This window comes from Dipteris shenzhenensis, chromosome 14 (genome assembly GCF_047967505.1).
Source record: "Dipteris shenzhenensis isolate YYH24624 ecotype China chromosome 14, Dip_SZ_1.0, whole genome shotgun sequence".
In the NCBI taxonomy this organism is placed as follows: Eukaryota; Viridiplantae; Streptophyta; class Polypodiopsida; order Gleicheniales; family Dipteridaceae; genus Dipteris; species Dipteris shenzhenensis.
Genome location: NC_141609.1, coordinates 41,328,526 through 41,356,405, shown reverse-complemented (window position 1 = coordinate 41,356,405; position 27,880 = coordinate 41,328,526). Strand labels below are relative to the sequence as shown.

The window sequence follows — 27,880 nt, the reverse complement described above, 5'->3', positions numbered from 1 at the left end:
TCGAGTTGCATTGGCAAGAGATAGTTCGTTGGTAGTGTCAGGCTGGAATGAGTTAGCATTGCTATAGAGAGGCGGTGGCTACTAGTCGACCGTCGCAAGTGATGTGCAATCTGACCAGCTAGAGACGTTGGCGCCATGATGAAGGCAAGTAGGTTGCCCATGGAGAGTCACCATTACTTCTTGTTGCTTGGTGGCTGGCTGCAATCTTGAAGTTTGCTGGAGGCTTGCGAAGGAGATCACTGGCTTGTAGGAGTGGACTTCAATGGTCCTTCAGTGCAACAGGAGGCGTTGAGGAGTTGTAGATAGGCGTTTGGGGATATTGAGGACTTTAGATGCTACACCTTTGGAGACTAGTTTGGTGGCTGGCTGTGAATAGGTCATGGCACCGTCTCATATGGCAAAAGGGTTGTGCAAGGAGTTCGAGGCGGATGAAGACACTACTGCAAGTAGTTGATGGAGGCCGCTGGTGGCTCAAGAAACTCAAGAAGAGCTTGTCTCTCCCTCAAAGGCTCACTAGTACTCAAAGAAAGTACATATCTCTCTCTCACAGGTCTCTCACAACAGAGAGACTCTTTCTCCCTGTAATCTATTTCTCTCAAAAGCTCTTTCTCTTTCTCAAGCAATGAACGAAAATATGGAAATTCTTCCAAAATGAATGGAATTTTCTCTCAACATAGTGAACGAAAATCTTCTTTCGACGGAATTGAACTTGCTCAAAGAACACTCAAGAGAACCTCTCAATATCAATCTCTCTCGTGATGATCTCGATGCCTCAGCAGAAGGCAAGGGAGATCTAATACCATGACAAAATATGAAGAGGGGAGAGGAGAAGAGTGGAAATGAGAAGAGAGGGCACAGCTAGAGAGCACACCACAAATGACTAACTGTACACTAGATTTAGTTGAAAATGTAGAATATATAAAAACCCATTTAGGGTTACGGTTAGGGCATCTAACCCTTTCCTTTACAGCACTCTATATGTGTTAGTGCTATGCACATGTAAATGGAGAGGTTAGCCACAAGCCATGTTATAACATCATAGCAACTTTTCTTGAGGTCATGTCAATTTGTGTCCATAAAGAACTCACTACCCATCATGTTTCCCCTATAAAGAACTCACTTAATAACACCACCACACCCATCATGTTTCCCCTTGCCATGGCTAGACCCAAGGAAATTCCACATCATGTTTAGACCAGTTAATGTTTTAAACCTTGAGACAAAAGTAAAATCCATGGGCTAATTAAATTGATAGAAAGCACCACCTAACCACACCTAATATTGTATTATCCTATACATGAGGATAATCTTTTTCAAACCATTCCCAATGCAATAGAAGGCATGCTAAACAAACAAGGTATCATGTTTCTTGTCATAAAAAATATAGAAATGGTACGTGCATCGCTTTCCTAAACTTCTGTGAGCCAACAGGCAAACTGGTATTTTTCATAAAAGAATCAAAGAGATGACTATAGGTGACGAGTTCTCTTAATAATAGCACCACATCCATCATGTTCCCCCCTTTCCATGGCTAGACTCAAATAAATTCTACATCATATTTAGATTGGTTAGGGATTCAAATCTTGAGACAAAGTAGATTCCATGGCCTAAGAGGAAGCCCCATTAGACCACACCTAATGCTTTATTGTTTCCTGAACATGGGGATCATATTTTTTAAACCATTCTTAATGCAATAGAAAGGCATGCTAAGCAAACAAGATGTCATGTTCCTTGTCATACAAAATGTAGAAATGGTAAGTGCATTGCATTTTCCTTAACTCTTGTGAGTTAGCAAGAAGACTAGCATTAGTCATAGAAGAATAAAGCATATGAGTATAAGTGATATGCACTAAATTGTTATCTGATTGGGTATTAGTGAGAGATTTGTATCGCATCTTGTTCTTGAAATAAATTATTTCCAACAACATCTACCACAGACATAATTGTGTCATGGGGAAATTAGCAAGGCATGTATTGAATTGCTTCTCTTGCCAGCTAAGTGTGAAATCATGAATTATGTATTTGGAATGGATTTAACCAAGTGATCTAGGGGATCCCTTGGCTGAGTGCTCATACTTACTTAGTAGCCGCCTCTTTTTATCTAGTCCTTCAACATTGACATGTTCAAATCTCCTCCATTTTTTAGAAACAAGGTAACCTTGCCTCGTTTCATTTGGACAAACGTGTTTTAGCTTCAACTTCATACCACAATATGATCATTTTCCACGATTGCATTCAATGGAATGCCATGTAGGGTCCATTTTTTATGGAACACTAGCTCCCACATAGACGCTAGGATACTAAACCTTGCAATCCATGACGAGGATCCAAATGATAGCATCCATCTGTGAGACATTGGCATTTATCTCCCCATAAACCAATGCTCTAGCATGATTGCAAGTAAAATCATTCAAAGCTACTGAGCCAAGTCAAAGTCTATGTGTTTTGCCACAACACCCATTCTTGTTTCTAAGTTTCTTAACATACTAGGGCTCACAATGCTGAGAGCTCCTTTTCCAAATTGAAAGGTTATTGTTCTCAGCCATAATTTTGAGATATAATTATTTTTGTTCATCCAACATGTAGAAAATAAAATTTTGACTATGAACAACTATAACAACACGATGTTCCAACCATCGGACTAGTTTTAAACATAAATTAAAGTATTAATTAAACTATAACATCATGCTATCCTAACCATTAGGCTTGTTTAACCATGGGTTGGTGTCACACTAAGAGAATAAGTCAAACTATTACTAGGTTGATTTAGGATAATCACATTAACCCTATGGGAAATAACTTTGGGAAATAATCACACCAAATGCACACCCATCTAAAGTCATTTTGCTACTATTTTTTAAAGCTTACATATTCATATTCTAGCCTTTACATCACCTTATCCTAAATCTTTAGGCTCATAATGAGCTTGTCTAAGCAATCACACATAAATAGCCTTATCGTAAATCTTTAGGTTCATAATGAGCTTGTATGAGCACTCTATTTCTTGCTTTATTCCTATGAAAATGCTATTGGGTATGATATGCCCACTTGCCCTTGGGTTGGATTTGTGTAGCAGGCATTGCATGTTAGATATAAGTCTTCTAATACAGCTCTCCTTTGGCAATACAGTTGGGGCTTTGGGAGACATTTTTTGGGCAAGAATAAAATGAACTTTCATTTTTAATTTACATCACTTATACATAGTTGACCATGGAAATAAGATTTGGGAGATATTTCTTACAAATATAATATCCTTTTGGGCTTTCTTTAGGCTAGGTACTCTTCATGCTACTGCTCTTACTCGTAAGTGCTAGTATAGAGTGTTTGAGAGCTAATTGAAGGTTCACACTACTATGAATAGAAGTTGACAGGCTTGCTTCATTGAGAGCTATGTTGCATTATTGCTAAAACAATTATGACCCTTAAACTTTCAAGCTTAAGCTTAATGCACCAATCTTTTCCTCCCATAGCATTGCGAGCCTTTCAGCTCAAGAGTCCCTTCAAAGCTTTTTTTTGAGACACGAGATGCTATCATAAGGCCCTTTATTTTCTTAGGCCAAAACTCCCTAACTCACTGCAAACCCACCTCACAAGCACTTGCAACTTTTGAATATTCTCTAATTTTGGCTTGCAAGGATCCAAAGACTAGCTACCCTAGGATCCATTCAAATATCCCTCTTTAAAAGGGTGTCAATTAGAGGCAATTGCCACATACACAAGATACAAAAAACACACCATGATCTCTCACCTTTCCAAGGCCTAAGGTCACTCTCCCCCAAAATCTCTTTCTTCCATCACAAAATTTTTGGGCTAAAATATGGGCTTCATATAAGAAGCCCTTTAACAATAGCAAAACCTCCCTCGTTCTAGGAAAGATTATGTTTATTCATTAAAAATTCCCCAAAAAAAGCCTCATCAACACCTCACAATAAAAAACTTCCTCTTGACAATCATGGTCAGGCCTTCACTTTTTCTTTCCACACCCAAACCATCCATAAACTAGAAGCATGGTCTTTTTTCTTTTTACTTGAATAATTTATCTTAAAACTCGAAGTTTGACTACATCAATCTTGCCTCCATTTCTAGAGATATTCCACTCTCCACCTCCACCAAATGCAAGCCCCCAGCCTCCACCTTTCAACTTTTGGCTCCTACTTTTCTCTCTTCCTTGTGTACTTTTCTCTTCCATTGCTCAAACTCTTTGAAAGAAAACTTGTATTTGAGACTGTGCACCATTTTTTTCCTTTACTAAGGCCTAAACTACTCTATTGGTGTCTCTCCCTCCGAATTAGGATCGTGACTCATCTTAGTTTTGAGTAATTATAAGAAAGGCACATGAAAATAAGAATATAAAGAGTTACAAGGGATTCCGAATAATTATTGACTTTTTTAGACTACATACAATGAACAATACAAAGAATTGTGACAATCTTCTAGTTCATGCGCTCTCATCACTACAAATTTTATATCTATCTCTTAGAATAAAGTATTGTCTTTACATATCAATGTCGGATTACAAAAAATCAGAACTAAATAGGCTACCAATATTTAGATCCTATTGTGAGCTAGCATAGCTATGTCATTGTGATTCTCATGCTTGCTCTTGCTAGTATAAAGTTTTGAGTTGTATTATATTGATATGTGTATGGGTAATGCAATCAAGAGTTGTTGCAACATGTATGTGAGCTAGCTTAACTATGTTGCTTTGGTTTTTTGTGTACTTATTAGAATATAGATGCCACTTCAATTGGCTTAAGGGTTGCATACTAGTAACAAGGGCCATAAAAGAGGAAATTATGAGTTGCTACAATGATGCCACTTATGAAGATTTTCTATGACTTCGTGTTCAAATGCATTCCATTTGTATCAATCTTATACTACTCAAATTGATTACCATCATGTGATCATATTACGTTATCAAAGAATAAAGCATATTACCATTATCTAAACAATGGATATGTAGTAGTAATCTAAAAAATGAAAAATGAAAAACTATATAGGTGAAATAAATATTCTTATGTATCTTGACATCACAATTGAGAGCTACTTCCAACCATTTGGTTTTCATATGGTAGGAATTGTATATCATTTTGGGGGATAAGTTCGACCTTTCTTGGTTCTTAAAAAAGTCATCATATCATCCTCTCATTTTGTTTTATGCCCTACATATCTTTTGAACCATTTCTCCATAATTGTATTGAAAAAACATGACTTTCATCTCCAATAAGACACTCACCTTGCTTTATTTTCCCTTAATTTGTGCAACCTCTCCTTTGACACTTGGATTCTCTTTATCATCCCAAAGCAGAGGCATGGATGGATACAACTATACTAAACATTAACTATCGCACTAGCCATCCTTCTTCTAGCTATACTCTAGCCTTGCATTCGAACCCATACAATCCTTGCATTGTCAAGCACAACAATTGAAAACAAAAAAATTCCACATCGCTTGAGCATATTTTTATAGTGTGTTTTAAGTTCATAATAGGGGCTACTAAAAATGTAGCCTAGTTTCACATCATCCAAAAGTATGGTAAGGCACCCATTCTCAAACTTATGAACGTGTTGAGCACAAAGAATCTAATTCACATATTATAGTTATGATGTAAGCGCTAACATTGAGATTACCTATATCATCACATGAGATGATGTATGTAACAATGGTCAATTCTGATTCCCCACACAATGATTGGGGCATAGACCCTACCATGGGCTAAGGATTTGTTTGGCTTCTAGATTTGATTTGATGCATAGAAAGAATAATGTTTTTTGTCGAATCAATAGCCATGTCAACCCCATACTGAGGATCATGCCATTCAACTAATGGTAAAGTCTTCTTGTAAATAGGGTTAAGTAGGAAAGAAAATGGGGGCATTGAGTTATATTTGTCTTGAACCCCAAGATTCAATTAATATGGAAGATGAATCTAAGAGCCGACCAAAGGATGAAGTGGGACCCCAACCAAAAGACAAAAGGAGATGCCAATCAAAAGGCATTGCAACTAAACGATGCTCCCATTGAGCAACATCTTTGAGAGAGTGGTTGAAGGTCCGAGCAAAGTGATGAGCGCCATGAAATTCCTAGCTCACTCATCTTCTGAGCACCATTCAAGAAGCAATAAATATGAGAAACAATGATGGTAGCCAAAATTCAATGCATAGAATGCTTGATGGTGAGTAGCCAAACACAATGTAAATATAATATGACAACCAAATTCAATCTTTGTTAAAGTTAATAAATGTCAAAGTCTATCCTAAATCTAATGATGATTGTAAAGGCGGTGGGTACTACTCATTGCCTCTATCAGTTGAGTGTTAGACTACTTCTATGTATAAAAGTTGTAAGAGTCTAAGTAGTTGGGATCCATTAATTTGGGAGAAGTTGTGTGGTGGAGTCCAACCAAGTGCTATTGTATCTAGCCGATTGGAAATTTAATATACTCACAAAGAGAGCAATTTTTCATGAGACTTGACACCTAGATAGGAAAAAGGCTAGAAACCATCATTGAAGAAGACAAATCTTTGACATAGGAATGTGGGTAGGCCAATCAATTCACCATCACTGACATTGACCATTGAGAGGCTGAAGGGTGTATGAAGAGAGTCAAGGTACCCCAATTCTAATGAATTTAGATGAGATTTGGCCAAGAAGCATATTCACATCACTCTACAAGGAAGACCAGAACAAGCACACCAAGTAAGTGGAAATGAAAAAAGAAAGAGCAAAAAGAAGACAAGAATAAAGAGAATAACAAAGAGAAGATCGAGAAATAAGAGAAGGGAGAAAAGACGCGATGACAAAGGTGATAGGAACTATGTCACCCCACCAGAAAGCCCGTACCGAGAATGAGGACCAAGAATATGAATGAAGTTCCAAAACTTTAATGGGTTTGAGAGAAAGAACCCCCGATCCCATGTTTAGAATTTATGAGAATAAAAGACATCATATAGATCTATCATGAGGAGGAGTACTTGTTACTTCCCCATAACATTCGCCAAGCTAGCCACTGAGCAACTGGTATGACCAGTACTACAATGGTCACGACTCAGGATGAATTGAAGGTTGCATTCCTGAAAGGTTCTTGCACAAATTCAGGAAGGAGGATGTATTGCTGAAGCTCAACAATTTCCACCAATGGAAGGGCAAAGACATGTATGATTTTGTAGCAAGGATGAGGCTGCTCATGAATCAACTCAGTAATGCAAAAGATGGAACACATTGAGGCTCTAGCTGGTGAGTGGCATAGATTTGGGACCCAAGCTATGTAGCATGGAAATAACGTACCCAACAAGGATTTATGATAGATTTCTCAACAAAGCTAAGTGTTAGAAAAGGGGACCACAAAACCTCAAAGAAGAAAGAACCCACCCATATGCCACGAAGCATAGAATACAAAATAGTGACCAAAAAGGACACCAAGAAGAAAAAGCTCAAGAAGCTGCTCAAAGAGATGGACATTCAAGGAAACCTAAAAAACGGCAAAGTCTAGTGCAAAAAATGCGAGACAAATGGTAGCATAGCAAATAAGTGTCAGTCCAATTGGTTTGGCAACATTTACAATTGTCTAGGCTGTGACACCAAAGCTTGCTTATGCAATGAGCTCTTAAAGAAATCAAGTGCCACAATAGCTAAAGAAAGCCTATTAAGGTGCTATCAAGGTGAAATAATGAGGATGAATAGTACAACATGCTACTTCTATGGAAAGGAAGGGTACCACAAAAGCAAATGCTAGCTATGGAAGAAGCAACTAGAGGAAAAAGCATGTGACAATGATGACTGTGCATCCCAAGGAGGCATGATTATCAAAGTGGTCACAAGATCACAAGGTCTAGCAAAGATTGAGACACCCAATGCAAGACAACCGTGCAAGACAACCGTATTCTAGATGGAGGAAAGAAAAGAAAACAACAACAAAGGTCAGCCACCAATAACTAAAGTAGAAAGAACCACTCGTCAAAGTGGAAGCCATTTTGGGTAGACAACTAGAAGGGCAATCAAAGCACAAACGATTGGTAGAGGGTAGCGAACCTTTGAAATAAGGAAAAGAAGATAGCCACCTAATGGAGAAAATAAATATCGATTCGGCATGGGACAAGTTCAAAGAATTTAACATCACGCTCACTATCGGCCAACCAATGGAACTTGCTCCTCACTACACAAAGTTCTTCCAAGGTCTAGTCTTGGACCAATGACCCACAACCACATCACTTGCATTGATAATCCAAGTGACCATAACTATAATCTTGAATGAAAAACAACCCATGATTGATATCAAGGTTCATAATTACAACATGAAGGGTGTGGTGATCAATGGGGGTTCAATAATAAACATAATATTGGGACAAAGTCCAAAAGAGGCTCAAGTTGAAAAGCTTAAAGACCTCTCTATTAAAAATCTAGGGTAGCCAGTGGACACTTGGTAATAGTACAAAAGATTCTCAGTCCAAGGCTATGTTGGAGCACAATTATGCCAATGTAGTAAAGCATTGTAAGCATTGCGATGTGTGTTAACAAATTCGGACCTACCCCCCCCCCCCCCCCTTTTCCCCTTAACTACTTCTAAACTACTTACTCTCTCCCTCCTCTAGCTACCTCGTTCCCTAAAATTCCCCTAACTACTATATACCTTAACTTACTCTAAACCTAACCTACTCTTACCCTAACCCAACTAGCTATCTCCCCGCACACTCACCTGCCTTCCCCCCTCCCCTGACTATCATTGACCCAACGGCCGACTACCTCAACTATCGAACTTCCCTTCCCTCTTGACTATTCCCAAATAGCTTTAAATACCCACCTCCTTGCCTACTTCAGTTCGCTACTCTACTTGATCCACCAACTCATCTCCCAACTAGTTACTCTACACTCTTCTACATCAACCTGCCATGGATTAGTGTAATTATCCCTTGGTATTAAGGGAAATATTAATCACCTTATGGTGCAGATAACTCGTAACCATAACCCATGTTATGAGAAAGGGGGGCGACTAACACTTGTACATTTTGCTAAGTTGATAGTATGAATATAGAACACTGTCTCCAAAACCAAAAGCCCGTACATTTGACTTATGCATGGGAGCCTTTCCCAAAGTGGAGGTTAGACTTTGTGGGTCCCTTTAACATGGCATTATAGCAAGGAATTGGAACATAGTGGCGGCAAACCATGTCATGTGGTGAGCCAAAGCAAATGTCCTCAAGGACACCACAACATGTAGCATAGCAAGGTTATTGTATGAGAACATGATGTGCCAATTTGGGTGTCCCATTAAAATAATGTTTGACCAAGGGGTGTACTTTATCAATTCTATCATTATCATAATGACGAATGAGTTGCTCATGCAGTACACGATGTGCACAAAAAAAGAAAGCAAGAGTAAAGAAGTAGCCCAAGAAGCTCAATTCTAGATATGGCTCAAGCAACAAGCTGGTGGGAGTGAGCCAATGGTGAAACACATGGTCAATCAAAGGAAGAAGGAGCAAGTTGTGACACTAGTAAAAAGCAAGCCCATAAAGCTCAATGACAAAGACACTCCAACGCCATCCTCGCTAGACAAAAAATGGCTTCAAGCTCAGTGCAAAGCATAGCAAGTAGGGCCAATACCGGTCTCATCACCCATTGCACTCTCCAGCCCCATCACCACTGAATATGCCTAGAAACACGCCATCAAGCAGAAGATCGACAAGGTGTTCAAACTTTGACAAATAGCAAACAAGCCTCAAGACATGCAGATCATAAAAGAATAAGTAGGTTGGAGATCCAGAGGGATTGCTACATGAAGAGAATGTCTCTTTGGTTCCAAATCAGGTAAAATCTTCCAAATTATGTGCAAATGCAAAGATCTATGAACCCCTCAATAGTAGGTAGAACAACAGATGCTTTTGTGCGCAAGTGCCAAAGTCTGAAGCCATGAGGACGTTGCTTGAAATAAAGTTGGAGTGAGTGTTGAACCTTAAACTCTTGGGCCTTTTATACATGGAAGGAGTCTAACACTCGACTAACTGAGGTGGCGAGTACTTCCCACCACATTTACAATCATTGAATTGGGAACATTTGGCTGTTATATTACAAAGATTGAATTTGGTTGGTAGACCATTAATGTCATACGTGACAACCCGACTTGAAGCGCCATATGCATTGATTTTCATTCACCACAGCCATTCCTTGTATTTACTACTTCTTGAATGGTTCTCAGAAGACAAATTGAACTGGTGGGTTTATGTTGCTCATTACTTCACCCAATTCTTTGGCCACTCTCTCCAAGGTGTCACTCTACGGAAGCATCATCTGGCTACTAGGTTCTTCACTCAGGATCTCCCCTTTTCTTTTGGTTGGAGTCCCACTTCATCCTTTGATTGGGGCTATTGGATAAGACGTCGAGCTTAGTTGAGTCTTAGTGGGGGTTTGTCAAAAGTTTTACCCCCCCTCCAATGGGGAACATAAAACTCAAAATGACCTGGAAAGAAACCAAGGTTGAGGTTGAAAGTGTCACCTCAACCTTGCTGTAGTCTCTAAGAAAAAGGGGGAACCCCTCCATTCCCTAAAGAATATAAGCCTCCTAGTTGAGGCTGCCCGGGAAGAACCTTGCATGCTCACCCAACTAGCCATCAATGTGTGAACCGTGTTAGCCCAAATACTAGCCAAGGTGTGAGAGGGATGGACGTGAGATTCGTCTAGGTCCTCTGTGCATCTGGTCCTCCAATCTGCCAAGCAGTTATGCTAGCTAGTATTAGTAAGAAAAATGCTCATAGCCTCAGCCACACAAAGAGGAAAAGAAAAGGGGCAAGAGGGCATCCCTGACGGACCGATATGGAAATATGAAACTTGTCTCCCCTAACCCCTCTTATGAGCACCTGGTTGTGGGCTGACTTGTACATGGCTGAGACCCCTCTGATCCATGCATCTGAAAATCCAAAGTGATGAAGGGTGCCCTCCAAGAAGTCCCAATCTACCCTGTCATAGGCTTTTTCAAAGTATAGGAGTATAATTGCAAGCTTTTGACCGCTTTGCATGGCCCACTCAGAAGCTTCCCAAAAGGAGGATATATTATCAAAAGCGCTTCTACCATAAACAAACCCTATCTACGTATAAAAATTAGATCAGGGAGAAAGGGATGCAACCGCTGATAGATTGCATTCTCCAGGATTTTGTAACAAGTACCCAATAGGGTGATGGGTCTCCATTGTGACACTCAATTTATGCACCCCCCTTTTGGGATTAAATGTATGAGACCATTTGTAAATGAGCCAATACATCTCCTCGGAGTCCCAAACACCCTGCAGGGTTGAGGTGATGTGATCCCCAATCATATCCCAAAAGGTCAAGAAAAAAGGAGGGCGTAAGCCCATCTGAACCTGGGGGGAACCTGGGCATTTACCCGTATGAAGGGCAAGAAGAGAAGTCTTGAATTCTAGGTTGCTAAAAGATGCATCAAGAGACGGTATGACGTGAAAGTATCTTGCCCGACTTTATACAATCACTGGCATCCAGTTTGTGCTCTTGCAAGAGTAAAACATCAATAGAGCCACCAGTAACACTTGGATGAAATCACCTATTTGCGGCGAGCGATGAGGGACACCACCAAGGCCCTGTATGTTGTAGCTAAAATTCCTCGGGAGGATTTAGAATGGAACGTCTTACTTGACCTAGTGGTAGAAACAAACCCCTCACCAAAGGAAGACCTCCTGCTCAAAGAGCAAGGGATAGAACCAAGTGGCAGAAAATCAACAGGAGAAAACACCCTTCCATCGGAACAAGAAGATGCCCTGTCAACAAGAATCCCAATCACTACCTCACCAAAAGTAGAGGGCATAAATCCTCCTCGGAGAAATCTGCCAGGATAGAAAAGGAGTTATTGTTAATCAGGGCCGACATAGGGGTGCGGAGGATCCCTTCAGAAGGGAATTGGACAAACAAGGTACCCAACCCCCTTTGGACAAACAAGGTACCCAACCCCCTTTCCTCTATCCAAGAGGGGAGTTGAAGACTGCGAGGCCCCTCCAACTAGAGAATGTGCAAGGTCAGGGAAAGGGGTTGCCACTATGATAGGGAGATGGGTCCAAGGGAGAAGCTGCAACCAGGGCTGCACCTGTAGCTAAAGCGTCCTGGACTGCATGGTGGAGGCTGCGTACGAACTAGAACCCAACAAAGTGCTATGGGTGCCGCTAGGGGACGTGAGGCACCGAAGGTAGGAGGCGGCAATACCAAAGGGGCACTTTGTCGAGGAGGAGCGCTCTGTCATGGAAGAGCAGTACCACCACCTTGCCGAGGTCGAGGGCGGGTGCAAGAGCTATCCCACCCCCCCCGTTGAGGTCGAAGGGGAGCTGCTATACCAAAAGGCTTTTCAGGCCTTTCTTCTTCTTGGGCAATCCTTGACAAAATGCCCAAGGGTCCTGTAGATCCTGCACCAGTCCTATCTGCCTTCAACCTCCACTCTCTGTTGAAAGAAAGATCTATCCGGGCACTGAAGCAAGATATGATCATCCAAAATGTTAGGGTCCTTTGTAAGGATCCTAACTCTAGGGACCTTGTCAGACCTGGTTGCCTCTGCAGCTATCAAGGGCAACTCAGGGAGGGGGGATCTCAATGACCATACCAAAGTGCTCCCTAATGACATGAAGAAGGTGATGGTAGACATGGAGGAGCTCGGGAAAACTAATGAAGAGTGAAAATGCATCCTTATCCTCCTCAAGAGGGTCAAAGCCTAGAGAGAAGGCAACAAAGAAAAGCTTCCTATGTCCAAGCTATAGAAAATGGGCTTAGAGCACGGCGCTTGTAGCCTCTGGAGAGTAAAAAACAACCTGGAAAAAACCTCATCACAAAAGGTGAACATCTCTAAATCGAGGGGTGAGGTTTGGGGGAAGCGTTGCAAGCATCTAGTCTCTAGCTTGTGACCTAGAAGGATGAGACCCATAGATGCGTGCAATCAAAGTGGTCGAGCATTCAAGCTCTAGATCTTTCTTGAGTTGCCGTAGCTCGTCTTTTGAAAATGTGATAGTTTTTGTGGTCGGCGAAGGCATACTAGGATTGGCTGTGGGAGGATCCATTGCCAATCGAGGTGAGAAGGCCATGAAAGGACGAGACATATATGAGAATATACTAAGGCTACCATAGATTATGCTATGGAAGCAAGCATGGTGGGGTCAATTTTGGGATTGACATAAATAAAGCTTATGGCAATCTTAGATGGGATTGGAAAAGATGGGGTTAGGATGAAGATTTACCAATATGGCCAATGCATCGTCTTCTAATGCACTCTCTATTTGAATGGAGGTGTTGCTGGTTCCCTTAACATGAAGAGATCTGTAAGACAAGGCTATTTGGTGGCCTTGCTCCTTTTTGCTTCGGCTGTAGTTGCACTAACATATGTGATTAAGAATGTGACATCAATCATATTTTGGAAATGCTAAAAATGATGAAGAATGTAACAACAATTTGAATATTGGAAATGATAAAGTTGCCTTCGAGGAAATCCTATAGCTTGTAGTTGTTCTAGATGATGTTGCAACAAGATCTATGACAAGGTGGATACCCTAGTAGGTCTTACTAGGTAAGGTCTGAGACTTTTGTGTTGCTTTAGGGTTTGTATTTAGTTTAAGGAAGATTTATGCATTATGGTAGCAGGATGGGGATAAACTTGCATGGATAGACACGTGTCAAGTAAGGTGGGTTGAGACAAGGGAAGATGTGAGCTATCTTGGAGCCTTATTGGGACTTGCGGTAACTTTGAAACATAGATTTGATTGGGTTTAAGGTAAGGTAAGAGAAAAGTTCAATCATTGGTACGGTAATGGAATGCTTGGGGCCTTGCATGTTCTTTATGCTTCTATGGTATACTTGGTCACTATTTCAGATTTCCCACCATTGTATCCATAAGAGGAGACTTTAAGATTAGAGCAACAAGGTGTTTGTATGCAGTGCGCCGTGGGTAGGTGTAGGTACTGGGAAGTGGCTATTTTGGTGTGATAAAGTGTTAACTGGTTAGAGTTGATTGCATCTCCTTCTTGAAGGAAAGAAAGAAACAAAGAAGAAAGGATGGTCATTGGGTGGGCTCAAGCGGCAGGGTGTTGAGCCGAAGAAAAAATAAAAAAAAAGGTCAACTGCTAAGGTTGACTAAGACATGAATTTGAAGAAGACGCACAAAGTTGTGCCTTGTTCGCGAGCTTGCCATGGCCATGGAGGTTCAGGCAGGCAAATTCACAGAAGCCCACGGCATCATCTTCAAGAGAGTCGGGCCCGACCTGCTCGTGGAGGATTCAGGCTTCAAGGATTTCATTCCTGTCCAAGCTCTCGCTGTCTCCAACAAGTTTGGTCTCACCTTTTTCGCGCATTCTAGCGGTGAGGAACACAGAGAGAGAGAGAGAGAGAGAGAGAGAGAGAGAGAGAGAGAGACCTTTTTCGCGCATTCTAGCGGTGAGGAACACAGAGAGAGAGAGAGAGAGAGAGAGAGAGAGAGAGAGACTTTGAAGATTGATAGGACGGTGAAAAACATGTTCCAATGTGGAAGACTTAAATTGTCTTTCCTTGCCTGGTTTTCGAATTTTAACGATAAGTTGTCCGTCACATAGGTCCTATTCACTGGCTTTATGATGGCAAAGGGGTGGGCCTCATGAGTATGCACCACAGCAAAATGCTGGCTCACAGCAACTTGGTCATGTATTCATCATAAAAATCAACGCTTAGGAATGTTTGATGCCAGGGTAACATGACAGGATCGTTTGTATTTAGTCTCAAAGCGTCTCTGTTATTGTTATTTTGTGGCAGGATTTTGTGTTGCACGCACAGCTGATCTTGTTCAAGCTTCGAAGGACTTGATCAATTCTCCAAAGAATGAAGGCAATGCCATTGAACGGAGTTTAACAAGTGTTTGCTTGCCGAATATTCGAATATTAATGCTTTCCAAGGACGAACTTACAATTGCTGCATGCGTAGAGAACAAAGTCCATTTTTACCACATACCAAGTCTTGTGCAAAAGGTCCCCTCTCTCTCTCTCTCTCTCTCTCTCTCTCTCTCTCTCTCTCTCTGTGCGCTCGCTTGCGCGCGTCTGCGTGTGTATTTTTTTGGAATTTAGATGCTTCCCGAGGGCGACCAAGTCTTGTGCAAAAGATTCTCCCTATGTTTCTCTCTCTGCTTTGTGTAGGTCATGTGATGGGTTCAAACATGACCTATCCCAATCTAGAGACCTTCATTCCCCTCTTGCAGGTCACAAAGGAAAGGGGAAAGACAATTTTTTGGGGATGTTTCCTTAGAGATAATGGCCTTAGTACACTTTAATTTGTGTAGTCCTGAATGGCAGTATGCATTGGTCATGGACCATCACCCTTCAATTTGTAAAAGGCTATCAACATGGACTTGTCACGCACATGGGCTAGACTGAGCAAATATCACCCCTTACTTTCAACGTCAGGCTGTTAGGCTTTCTTGGTAAGCCCTTGCTGTTCAGCCAGCCCCTGCTTCCAAAGTAGCCCGTAGTCTCAAAGATAGTAGGGCAGCATATACCTGACTATCCATGCAGTAGAGTGATGGGTTCCCACGGATCACACTAGGGATGCTCTTCTCTTCCATTGTCCCCGCCTCCATCTATTGGCTTGCCAGACTCATACACGTCCCTCTATTTTAACAGCCCGATCCTTTGGTGGCCAGATCTGGCCCTTGGTCGGGTCATATTCCAGGCATTTCAGCCCTGTATAATCCATCCACATTGTGAAAATGACATCCTAATCATGGCTCAATAGTAAGGCAACATGTAGGAGTGCATTGTGAACTCGACACCCTAATATGGGCCACATGCATAGCTGCAGGCGCTTGCATCAGTTTTCTATCTAATCTTAAATTGGATCCATAGGTGTCAAGCCGTGATGTTCATATGGGGGCTCACATGTGGGGCCAATGTTGGACAATATCCTTGTGTCAAATCAGTGCTCCAGCTGCTTCTTGGGATCATCTCTCAAGGACATCTTGACAGTGTCCTACATGGTTTAGGCTGTACTTTGACACTGTTGCTTGTCTTAGTACAGCTCCTTTCACCTTGGGCTGTTGCTCATCTGTGATATCACTAAGTGGTGGGCCAATATAGGGCTTCAACCATGCCACGTGAAAGCCGTTATGCATCGTTCATTTGTCTGGTAATTGCAGCTTCATAGAGACGTTGTTGATCTTCTCAATGAATTATGATGGGGAATAGTCCGAAACTTCTAAAGGATAACTTAGGGCATCGCTTGCCCACCTGCTTTAACCTTTGCTTTATAATTCTTAGATAAACCCAATCACCCTTTTTATAGTTGACATATCATTGGGACTTATTGGCTTGGCGTGTATAGGTTGCTTGTGCTTTGGCAAGGCGTTCTTTAACTGACTCCGTGATCTCGGCCATGGATTCTTGTTTTCCAAGAGCTGCGTAATCATCAGCTCTATGGAAACAGCAAGAAAAGTGATTTTTTCTTGGAAGAGCTCCACTACTTGGAGCACATAATTTCCAAGGATGGAATATGGATGGATCTGGCGAAGATCCAAACTATCCAGGAATGGCTAGAGCTGAAAACTGTGCATGAAGTCCATAGTTTCCTGGGCCTCTGTTCATATTACAGAAGATTTATCTCAAAGAGAAGTTGACTACAGAGCCAATTCCTGATAGCTCCTGATCTATATCAGCCTTTTGATGTTTATTGTGATGCTTGTGGAGAGTGTGTTGGGGCTGCATTACATCAGAATGGTCATGTAGTGGCTTATGAAAGCCGGAGACTATGGGATGTCGAGAGATACTTGAATCTATGAAAAAGAATTGCTAGCTGTGATTAATACGTGGAAACACTTGCAGACTTTACTGTAAAGATTGACCACCAAAGTCTGAGGTATTTCTTGACTTAGACTAAGCTCTCAGAGAAGCATGTGAAATGTGCATAGTTCACATGTGTGGGTGTGTGGATTTGTATGTGTGAAAGCATATTTTTATACTATGGTCTACATCCAGTGTTGGGCGCTGATGATGTCAGTGGGGATGTCATAGTAGCTAGTTCCTACTATGCATGATGGAGTTTATGGTTTTCAATCTTATGAATGACTATCGTGAGATTGAAACTGCACTATGTTGTATTTTTAGAGGATGAGTTTGGGAATGTTCCCGGATTCATCTAGGTATATGCTTCTGCCGTATTAGCGGACATGCAAATTTCACCTTGTGAAGTTTTCGTCCAAGTTGCGGCTTGCTAGTATTGCGATCATTCTTTCTATCTTAAATGGTGCGTTGTCCTATTAGCTAGATTTAGATGCTCGTTTGGGAGAGACTATTGTAGCTTGAATGAAAAGATTTTGGACTACTTTTAGATTAGCCTTCTCCTTTAGTGCTAGCCTTCGTCATGGCTAAGTCTGCCCTTCACCTCCGGAGTGCTGACAGAAACTCAGTACAAAGACTTTGTATAAATGGATGCTCAAGTATGTGTGGTGTGTGGATTTGTATGTGTGAGAGCATATTTTTATACTATGGTCTACACCCACTGTTGGGCGCTGATGACGTTAGTGGGGATGTCCGAGTAGCTAGTCCCTACTATGCGTGATGGAGTTTATGGTTTTCAATCTTATGAATGACTATCGTGAGATTGAAACTGCACTATTTGTGTTTTTAGAGGATGAGTTTGGGAATGTTCCTGGATTCATCTAGGTATATGTGAAATGGGCAAATATGCTGTTAATGTATCATTTTCAGATTGTCCATACTTTAGGAGCACAGAATAGAGTGGCTGATGCTTTGTCTCGAAGACCCCAGGTCAATAGTGTGACAATTACTAATCACAGGGATCTTGAAGACATGAGAGAATACTATGCCACTGATGTAGACTTTGGTGAAATATTGCAGCAAATGCAAGAGGGGCAGTCTTCAAGCTAGTATTCTTTGAAAGAAATCTTCGAACGAGATTTGATTGTCTTCTCATGACCAAGTATTGGTGTATTCCACAAAGTTGTAGACAGTAACTTGCCAGTAGCCATCTCCACATAATGTTGATACGTGTATTTAGCTTTGACTATATGATCAATAGTATCCTTCACTTTATCATCTGAAACCTGAAACAACTTTTCCCCTTTCTCCTTGCAAGATGGTAGACTATCTTTCTTATGAACCACATGACTGAACGAAGTTGTAATATATGGCACAATCCTAGAAAATTGATTTGGAGTTTGGGACTGTTTTCTTGAAATCTCTTGCATTAATTTTGGGTATCAGAGTGTTGCCTATGAAACCTTTTCACCTTGCTCTGTAGCTAGTAGATAAGCATTAATTTTGGGTATTAGAGTGTTGCCTATGAAACCTTTTCACCTTGCTCTGTAGCTAGTAGATAAGCATAATTCTTTTTATCCATATAATCATTCCGAACGAATAGAACCACTCGCTCAATAAACCAACCAAGCTATTGTTTGCGGATTGGATCGCACACTTAATGAGGGATGACTGCTTATGCATCACCTGAGATATGAGGCAAAAGATTCTGGAGGAATGCCATGCACCTCCATATGCTGGTCATAGAGGAATTGCAGCTACCACTTAGGCTTTAGAGAGGTATTTTTATTGGCCAGCTATGCGTAAAGATGTACACTAGTTTGTTACAGAATGCCTCACTTGTCAAAAGGTCAAATATGACAGGCGAAAGGCACTTGGCCTACTTATGCCTCTTCCTGTGGCTCAAGCACCATGGGAAAGTATTGGAATGGACTTCATTGTTGATTTGCAAAGATCAAAATCAGGGAATGATGGGATATGGACTATCATTGATAGATTCAGCAACCAAGTCCATTTCATTCCAGTACGCAAAACCACAAAGGCAGATCTATGGCCAGGTTTTTATGGCACAGATCTTTAAGCATCATGGAATGCCAAAGTCCATTGTTAGTGATTGAGACCCCAGAATGACCAGCCTACCTATTTTGGAGAGCCTTGTTTGCTAATATGGGGACCACTCTGAAATTTTATTCTTCTTTCCATCCCCAAATAGATGTCAAAGCAAAGTAGCGAGTTCAATAGTGTTAGATCTTTTGAAATTACGTGGTTGACCAAAAATCAGATTGGGAAAAGTACCTGCCACAGGTAGAGTTTGCACATAACAATACTTTTACAGCTCCATAGGGAAAGCTCCCTTTGAGGTCATTTATGGGAAGGTGATTCTGCCACCTATCTCGAGGACCAAAGACGAGATATTTGCAGCTGATTAGTATGTCAGAGACCTTCAGACAGCTTTCAGCCAGGTTCAGACACCAATAGAAAAGCATAAGAAGGCTGCAGATAAGCACATGACAGCTAGATTTCAAGCGAGGGGATCGAGTACTTTTGAAGCTCAAAAAAGCCAGGCTCCACAAGCTTAAAGGCAAATAAAAAGTGTGTGGTGCTGGACTGCTCGCATCGATGTCTGACTCCGGTTTGTCATTCCAGATCACCTGCATAGACTTGCAGCTGGTATGGAGGATCAAGCGTACCTACTTGATGTAATGTCGCCATAGGGTTGTGTGCTCGCTGTAATCATAGTGAGCTTATAAGCCCCATCCAATCCAGCCAGATATGAGTGTGTACCGGATTGATAGTTACTCGTAGTTGTGCTTCAAGCAGCAGCAACCGGGTCTGAGATGCTTCATGTTGACTTCTGAGGCAGTCAAGCATCAGGCAGTCAAGCATCTGGAGTGCTCTGCATCAGTGGCTTGCTGAGTGTTGCAGAGACTTGCAACCTTCAAGCTGAGTTGCACAATGCCCGCCTCCATCTACTCCCTTTGATCTACTGCCTCCCTCATCGTTTCATTCAGGGTGGACTGCAGCTTAGCAAACTGCCATCGAAGATGCTCGGTTTCTGGTGGGCTATCTGCCTCCAGGAATTGGAACAGATACGGGGCACACTGCTGGGCCACCAGTCAATCCAATCTAGTCTGTGGGGTAGCCAGGACATTTGGGGGGTGGAGGGGGTGCATGACTGAGAGGATAATCGACAACGGAGAATCTGACTTTTGCTTCTTGTAGGGCTTCAGAAAGAAGAAATCACTATCAGTTTCCTATTTTGGAAGAAGAGGTTATGCTGTCATCTTTTAGGACGAGTCACTGTGATGGCTAGTGAAAATGACTTAAATAGTCAATACAAGCACTTTAAATTGGGATTCACACTAGGTGGACAAACATGACAGCAGCATGTCAAATGCATGTGTGGCAACAGTTGCTTCTGAAATTCAAAATTCAGAATTATGGCATGCAAGATATGGTCATGTGAATAATGGAACTTTACAGTTATTGCAGAGACATGGGATGGTAGAGAATATGCCTTCTTTGGAGGTGCCCCTCCAAGTTAGGGTGAATTTGGGGAAAAATGCACAGGAATGCTTTTCCGAGAGATGGATCTGTTAAAGCTGAAGGACACTTGCAGCTCGTACACAATGATGTGTGTGGTCCTATGAGGACACTATTTTTGGGACAAAATCTGTATTTTGTGACCTTCGTAGGTCTTTTTCCCAGATTCTCATGGGTACGAAGGTCATTTTTTCAGATTCTCATGGGTTTATCCCTTAAAAGAAAAATCTGATGTTTTGCAATGCTTCAAGCAGTTTGTGGCTATGGTTGAGAATGAGTCAGGATGCAAAGTGCAGATTTTGAGAACAAACAAAGGTGGGGGAGTATATGTCAGATGCCTTCAAAGATTTCTTGAAGGAGAGAGGCATTAAGCATCAATGCATAGCTCCATAGACACCTCAGCAAAAACGTGTTGCTAAGAGGAAAAATAAGTCTTTGATGGAAATGGCCAGATGCATGATTACGGGTTAAAGACTACCGCTCGAATTTTGGCTGGAGGCAATAATGTGTGCAGCACCCTACACATGAGAATGTTGTAGATCTTTTCACCAAGTCTCTGCCTAGAGCAAATTTTGAAGTTCATCGCAAAGCTTTAGGATTATTTCCATTTGGTGCTTGATCCATCACCTTGTACATGTTTGTACTATCGCTACAGGGGGGATTTGTAAGATGGTAGTAGTGGGTTAATGTGAACACCATACCCAAGGGGCACTTTTGTCTTGAGTTAGGAGTTTGCCCCCTTCTCCCCATTTTTGACATGACATACAAAATGTTGGGGCTCTTCCCATGGCCACTGAAGACCTCATTTAAAGGCACAAACAAAAGGAGTGAGCAATAGGTTAGGGCAACAGTTTCTGGCTTCAGTCCTGCACTAGTGGGCAGCAGCCCGCTCATAGTTACCAGAAACGGCCGTTTTTGGCTTGGAAACGAAAACGCCGAAACGGAAACGGTGTTTCTTCCAGAAATGCCGTCTCGTAATCTTTGTTTGTTTGTTTTTTTTAAAGGGTGTGTGTGTGTGTGTGTGTCGGGGTGTTGTGGTGGCCCTCTTTTGATTAAATTGTTTTTGCCTTCTTTTGATTAAAACATTTTTGATCTTTAGAACAACAAAAATTCTAAATTTGTATGATTGGACTTATTCTAGTCTTACAAAGGTATATAAAACATTTTTCGCCGATTCGTCGCCTCATGTCGTCGTTTCCGTCGTCTCCCATGTTGCTGCTTCCATCCCGTTGCTTTCCAGCCTCTCCATCTTTGATTCCTAGGCCTTGGCACCCGCAACCTGCTCTCCTCTCCATCCCTCCATCCTGTAGGCTGGTAGTTGCTCTCCATCCTAAGGCTGCTCTTAGCTCTCCATCCCTCCACTACCTCTCCTCTCTTACCTCTCCATCCTCCTTCTACCTCTCATCCTCCTCCGACACCTTCTACCTCTCCATCCTCTTTCACCTCCCCGTCTTCCTTCTACCTCTCCATCCTTTCTCACCTCTCCATCCTCCCTCTCAAACTTCAGATTGTTGACACCCCTCCCAGTACAGCTTCGTCCTCGCAGCTTTTCACTCCTAGTTTATCCAGATCTTTTGTGAGTGCGGTCACAGATTTCGCTCAGTACCCAGACAGGCATGAGGATTGGGAGATCCTAGCAGATGAGATCGAGCGAGATTATCAGTCACCCACGCTGACAGGCACCTCGTCGCAGATTCTTCCTCTCCCTCTCACCTATTCCAGGAGCAGAGTTAGGACGGCTCAGCCCTTTTCAGCTCTTCTGGCTCCTAGACCTGACCCCAGGATGGTTGACAGAGATCTGTTCGTTGAGTTTTGGCCCTTTTTGGCTCGAGGGGTTACCACAGACTCCCTCACTCGATTGGAACTTCTCCCAGTGTTTTGCCGACGATCAGAGGAGGTAGAGGAGTACTTGGAATCTGTTACTCTCTCCAGAGAGGGGCACATTCTTCGTTTCTCCGCAGGCAGCTTTCGATCTCGGGGGAGCGAAAGCTGGTCAGCTGAGTTACTTGACAGGGAGATTGCTAGACAGCTCATGAGCATGACTCAGTTTTCATCGGTTCACCGTATTGTCGACTCGCAGATTAATTCATGCATTAGGACTCTTCGACCTGGCTTCGGTGGCAGGGCCTTTTTGTTTCTGTTCTTTGAGGTTCAGGGAGACTTTGATTTGCCCAGGAGTGCTGGTTGGTTTGACTTTTAGCTCCTCAGTTCGTGCGAGAGTACTATTCCCTTGGATGGAGCCATTTTACATGAGTTGGGGCAGATTTGGAGTTTGATCAGAGACCGACTTTGGATTGCGCCGTCAGAGAGAGAGATTTGTGCTGTTGCCACTGGCACCCACTCACTTCCATCCGATGTCTAGGTTGTCCATCATTTCATGGAATGTGAGAGGACTGAATGGCCGCAGATTTACCTCAGATGCAGATGGTCGTAGATCGGGAGTTCCTAGATTGCAGTTGCTTAGGGACTCCCTTCGGTTTATTTCCTCAGGGTCCCCTCCAGACATTGTGCTTATCCAGGAGCATAAGCTCTCCCAGGACAGGATTGACAGATGCAGATCCTTACTCAGAGGACAGAGCCGGACATATTGGAGCCCAACGGATGGCACGAGGGGAGGAGTTTGCATTTCAGTTTCAGCCACGTGGGCCTCAGAGATCACCCAAGAGGGTACACTAGTGGAGAGCAGGGCATGTTATGTTATTCTTCAGATTGAGAGCACAGTAGTTGGTGTTCTCAATGTGTATGCTCCCACAGATCCAGCCCACAGATGTGCTTTTTGGAGACAGCTCAGAGAGTCCCTTCCTCAGGCAGACACCTAGATTGTTGGAGGAGATTTCAACATGGTTGAATTCTTTGAAGACAAGTCGGGCGAGACAAAGGGTGGCTTTTCTGACAGGGAGAGAGTGGAGTGGGATAGTTTTGTTTTGCATGCTGGACTTCACGATGCAGCTCGATTGGACGACTTTCTTCACTTGGCTGACAGTCTTCAGTTCTCTTGGTTCGGGGTTTTCCATGGCTCTCTTTCTTTGGTCAGACTTGATAGGTTTTATATTGGCCAATGGGGCCAGGCCAGAGGAGGACAGATTGGGATCCGCCCGGGTTATGTTTTATCTGACCATGCTCCAATCCTATTGCAGATTCTTCCTACCTCTCGATTGGAGAGCACAGGCTCTGTGAGAGTTCCGGACTTTGTTTTTCAGGACACAGAGTTCGTGGAACGGTTGAGAGAGGCTTGGTTGTCAGAGGAGACTTCTGTGGATCAAGGCTGGTTGATGTGGGTAGAGGGGGCTTTGGCTAGAGTTAGCATGGCCTGCCAGTTCAGGGCAAAAGAGGAGAAGGAAAAGCTCAGAATCAGAGATCGGAACGCAAGAGCGGAGGTATCCAGATTTCAGAGATTGATTCAGAGTTTTCCTCATTCTCTTTTCATCAGAGGGCAGCTTTCGGAGGCTCAGGAGAGACTAGAGGAGATTCAGGGCAGGAGGGCCCAGTTCAGGTTTTACTCCCAGCAGACTTTCTGGATCCAGAAGGGGGATAGATGCTCTAGAGAGTTCTTCGGGGCAGTGGGTTAGAGATGCTCTTCGGACAGCCTTCATAGGCTTGTGGATGAGGCCGGGTCTCTTCAGACGGGCCCTCATCGTCTTGTTGAGATCACTTCCGATTTCTATTCCACTCTTTACACCGTCGATCCAGTCACCGAGGAGATGATCAGAGCCAAAGAGGAGATTTGGAGTCATGTCCACCAGATGGTCTCAGACAGGATAAGTCATGTTTTGGATAGCCCACTATCACTTCTAGAGATCACGGACACGTTACATGAGCTGCCCGGAGACAGATGCCCGGGGGAGGACGGCTTGTCGCCACTTCTTTTCAGAGCTCTTTGGGATACAATTGGGCCTCATCTACTCTCTGCCTTTTCAGAGGCTCTCGATACAGGATCTTTGGGCGAGACATTATGCACAGGTATGATTTGTCTCATCCCGAAAGGGGGAGACAAGACAGTCCTACGCAATTGGAGACCCATTACACTTCTAGGAACAGCCTACAAGATCCTAGCGAAGACCTTGGCTCTTCGCTTAAAGCCTATGTTGCCAGATATCATCAGAGCTACTCATACATGATTTGTCTAAGATCGGAGTATCTTGGATAACATCTTCACTTTTTGGGAGGCCACTCACTGGGCACAAGAGAGTCAGTAGTCTTCTTCTCGATTTTGAGAAGGCTTATGACAGGGTGGACTGGGGTTTCTTGGAGCGCACTATGAGGAGGCTAGGCTTCAGTGATAGATGGATTTCATGGGTCTCCTCACTTTATTCTCACTCTTCTAGCAGGATGGTGGTCAGTGGAGGCAGAGGACCGGCTTTTCAGCTATCCAGATCGGTACGACAGGGATGCCCGCTTGCACCTTACCTTTTCCTTTTCGTAGCGGAGGCTATGGGATACTTTATGCAGGCTACCAGTCATGGCACTTTGGGCCTTCATCTGCCTATCCGGTAGGAGCAGGAGCTTCTGGACACTGAGTTTACTGATGACACGGCACTGACAGTCAGAGGAGATGCATATAGTCTTGCTACTGTTGCGGATTCAATTGACAAGTTCTGCCTAGCCTCAGGGGGACTTGTCAATTGGAACAAATCAAAAGGCATCTGGACTGGAGCTCAGCAGGATACCCCAGCATGGGGAGGAGACAGAGGCTTTGTATGGATACCCAGAGGCACCTCCACGAGATATCTAGGCTTCCAGGTTGGCATTGAGGTGTCCCCGATGCAACAGTTTGCTCCAGTTCTTGAGAGTATCCGGAGAAAGCTAGCCTACTGGAGTACGGCTAGACTTTCTTTGGCCGGAAGAGCGCTGGTACTCAACCAAGTTCTACTAGTGACCATGTGGTACGTTGCGTCATGTTGGTGCTTTCATGCTGACTCGATCCGTCAGGTGAGGAGATTGCTTCGGAACTTTCTGTGGAGTGGTGGTGATGGTTCTGAGGACACTAGGGCCAGAGTTTCATGGGATACTATCACTTTACCCTCCTCGCAGGGAGGACTTGGGGTTCTTGATCCGGAGATGCAGAGCAGAGCCCTTTTAGTCAAACTTCTTGTTAGAGGTTTGACTCCAGGAGATCAGCCGTGGAAGCAGTTCCTACTGCATGGGATTCACCAGTGCACCCCCAGAGCAGCAGGCCAGTGGGCAGGTAGAGTTAGTTGGATCTTCCTGACGGACCAGCATTCTCAGCCTTCCTCACCACTTGTGAAAAGGCTTATTCAGATATGGGATCATTTTCGACAGCACCTCATCAGAGCAATTCCCTCCTCCAGAGAGGAAATTGCCCGACAGCCACTTTACCATAACCCCCTGGTTCGGTATCAGGGATCTTCCCCTGGTACAGAACTTAGGACTCCCTTGGCCCGATGGCATGCTCAGGGGGTTGTGACAGTAGGAGATTGGTTCAGGGGAGGTGTGGAGATGTCAGAGGAGGTGATCAGAGATAGACACGGGCCACTGGGACAGATTGCTGCCACCAGATTACTGATCATGAGAGCTATTCCTCAGCAGTGGAGGGATATACTTACAGTTTCAGCCTATGTTCACCCCATCTCTACTTGGTCAGGTTGTTTTAGTGAGGCTGGGCTATGCATTGGAGTTCGTTTAGGACCGGTACCGTTTATTTATTTTGAGACGGACTCCTCTCACAGATTGTATCCCACTCAGCCCGTGGATCGATAGGAGCTCCTTTGGCAGAGAGTCAGGGTCATTGGTTGCCTGGGTAAGGAATGGGCCACAGATCCTTCCAGGTTGGCCATTGCAGAGGATACTAGATGGAGACTTTGGATTTTTCAAGGTCGACCTCTTGCGGGGCTTGACTGGGACCTAGGTGAGTGGGCATGGCCTGCTCTGGTGGCAGGCAATCGTCCTCTTTGCTTTTTCCAGTACTCGACGAGGGCAGGTTACAGGCTTCAGCAGAGAGACTCTCATCACCTACCATTTGCCTCCCAGCATTGGCACGCACAGGGACTTATTGCAGAGCTCTTGCTGAGCTACTGGACTCACTTTTGGGGCATCAGTAGAGCCAGGAAAGTCTCCTACTTTCTTTGGCTCACTATACATAGGGGCATACCTTTGGGTACTTGGCTTCAGCAGATGGGTAGACCCTCCTTGTGTATGCGTTGTCAGCTTGCAGAGGAATCTAGCAAGCATTGTTTATGGAGCTGCCCCAGCTCTAGAGTGGTCTGGACAGGTATCTTCAGGTTGTTCTCACATGTTACATCCGAGTCCTTTCTGATGACATGGGGCGTTGCCCTTTGGGGGAGAGGATCTGGAGCCTTTACTCTCTTTGAGTCAGAGCCAGGAGACCATGGTTTCTTCATGCAGCGTCACCAGAGACAGGGTCCCACAGAGGCCAGCATCATGGAGCCGCAGGATTTGCTTTTGGTACCTGTACCAGCTCAGGATTCCCTGCCTACTTCAGCTGTAGGGTCAGCCTGGGAGGTGATTTCCAGCATTACCCTATGGCGGATATGGTGTTCGCGATGTTCTTTTGTCCTTGGGGGCCATTTATGCACGGAGGCTGACACTCTCGCTTCCATTTGGGCGGAGATTATCTTCACTCTCAGGAGTCAGTGGGAGCGGTGTACAAGCACCTCTTTGGCAGCTCGTGGGAGACTTATATCCTTCATGAGGACATAGGACTCCTCATTATTTTTTCATTTGACCCCTTTTGGGATGTCGTGGCATTTTAGACCACCACCATGGCTTTTTTGCCACATTGTTGAGGCTAGGGATAGAGTACTTTCTCTCCCACCTGTTGTATGATTCGTTTTGAATGGAATATATCACTCTTTTATTTAAACTTCAGATTGTTGTAACTTCAAACTTGTTAGAAGTTAGAACTTAGAATTTAGTTCATGACACATGTTGATTGTTGAAGCATCATTCATGGATAATAGATGATACTAGATAGATCAATCATCATAGGAATTTAGAATCATAGAAGCATGCATGATGCTTCAAGTATAGGTATATAATTTGCACTCTATTGATAATTGTAGTATGTATAAAAAATAATATTTTATACATAAATTGTACCATATTGCCATTTCTTCCGTTTTCGTTTCGACAGGGGACCAAAACTCGGTTTCCTTGGTTTTTCCTGTTTTCGTTTCTTCCGTTTCCGTTTTGGCTGGCAACTATGAGCCCGCTGTCCACGTAGTGAGTGCACCTTTTGGGTCCTCTCTTTGGACATTCTTATTCAGTCATTGGTTGCCATATCCTGCTGTCCATTCCACATTTGACCGCAGTTTACATCTCCATGTATGTGTGCATATCCTAGAGTTCTCAAGCGTGATCAAGTGGGCGATTCAAACTTTTGCTATGTGTTCTAACATGGTACTAGAAGTTAGGACTTGAGCTAGAAGTACATGTTTAGATATTTTCTAAGAAGTGAAGGATCAATGTGCTTGGGTGCACACTGCCTAATGTTTGTACACTCTTTAAGGGACGCAGGGGTGAGGAAGGCACTTGTAACTTGTGGAGAGTGATAGTGCAACTTTCATGTATGTAGCCAACACATAGGG

At 43.3% G+C, this 27,880-nt stretch overlaps 1 protein-coding gene across 5 annotated transcripts in view; it reads left to right on the top strand.

Moving 5' to 3' along the window:
• The first annotated feature begins 14,139 nt into the window (after positions 1–14,139).
• The window catches only part of LNO1 (Nuclear pore complex protein), a 171,740-nt gene continuing 157,999 nt past the window's right edge, over positions 14,140–27,880 (top strand). For all 5 annotated transcript variants that reach the window (XM_087384480.1, XM_087384478.1, XM_087384481.1 and 2 more), the window contains exons 1-2: positions 14,140–14,337; positions 14,764–14,975. In XM_087384480.1, coding sequence (XP_087240606.1) covers positions 14,169–14,337; positions 14,764–14,975 — 381 coding nt within the window. In that variant the 5' untranslated portion in view covers positions 14,140–14,168. The remainder of the gene's footprint in view (positions 14,338–14,763; positions 14,976–27,880) is intronic.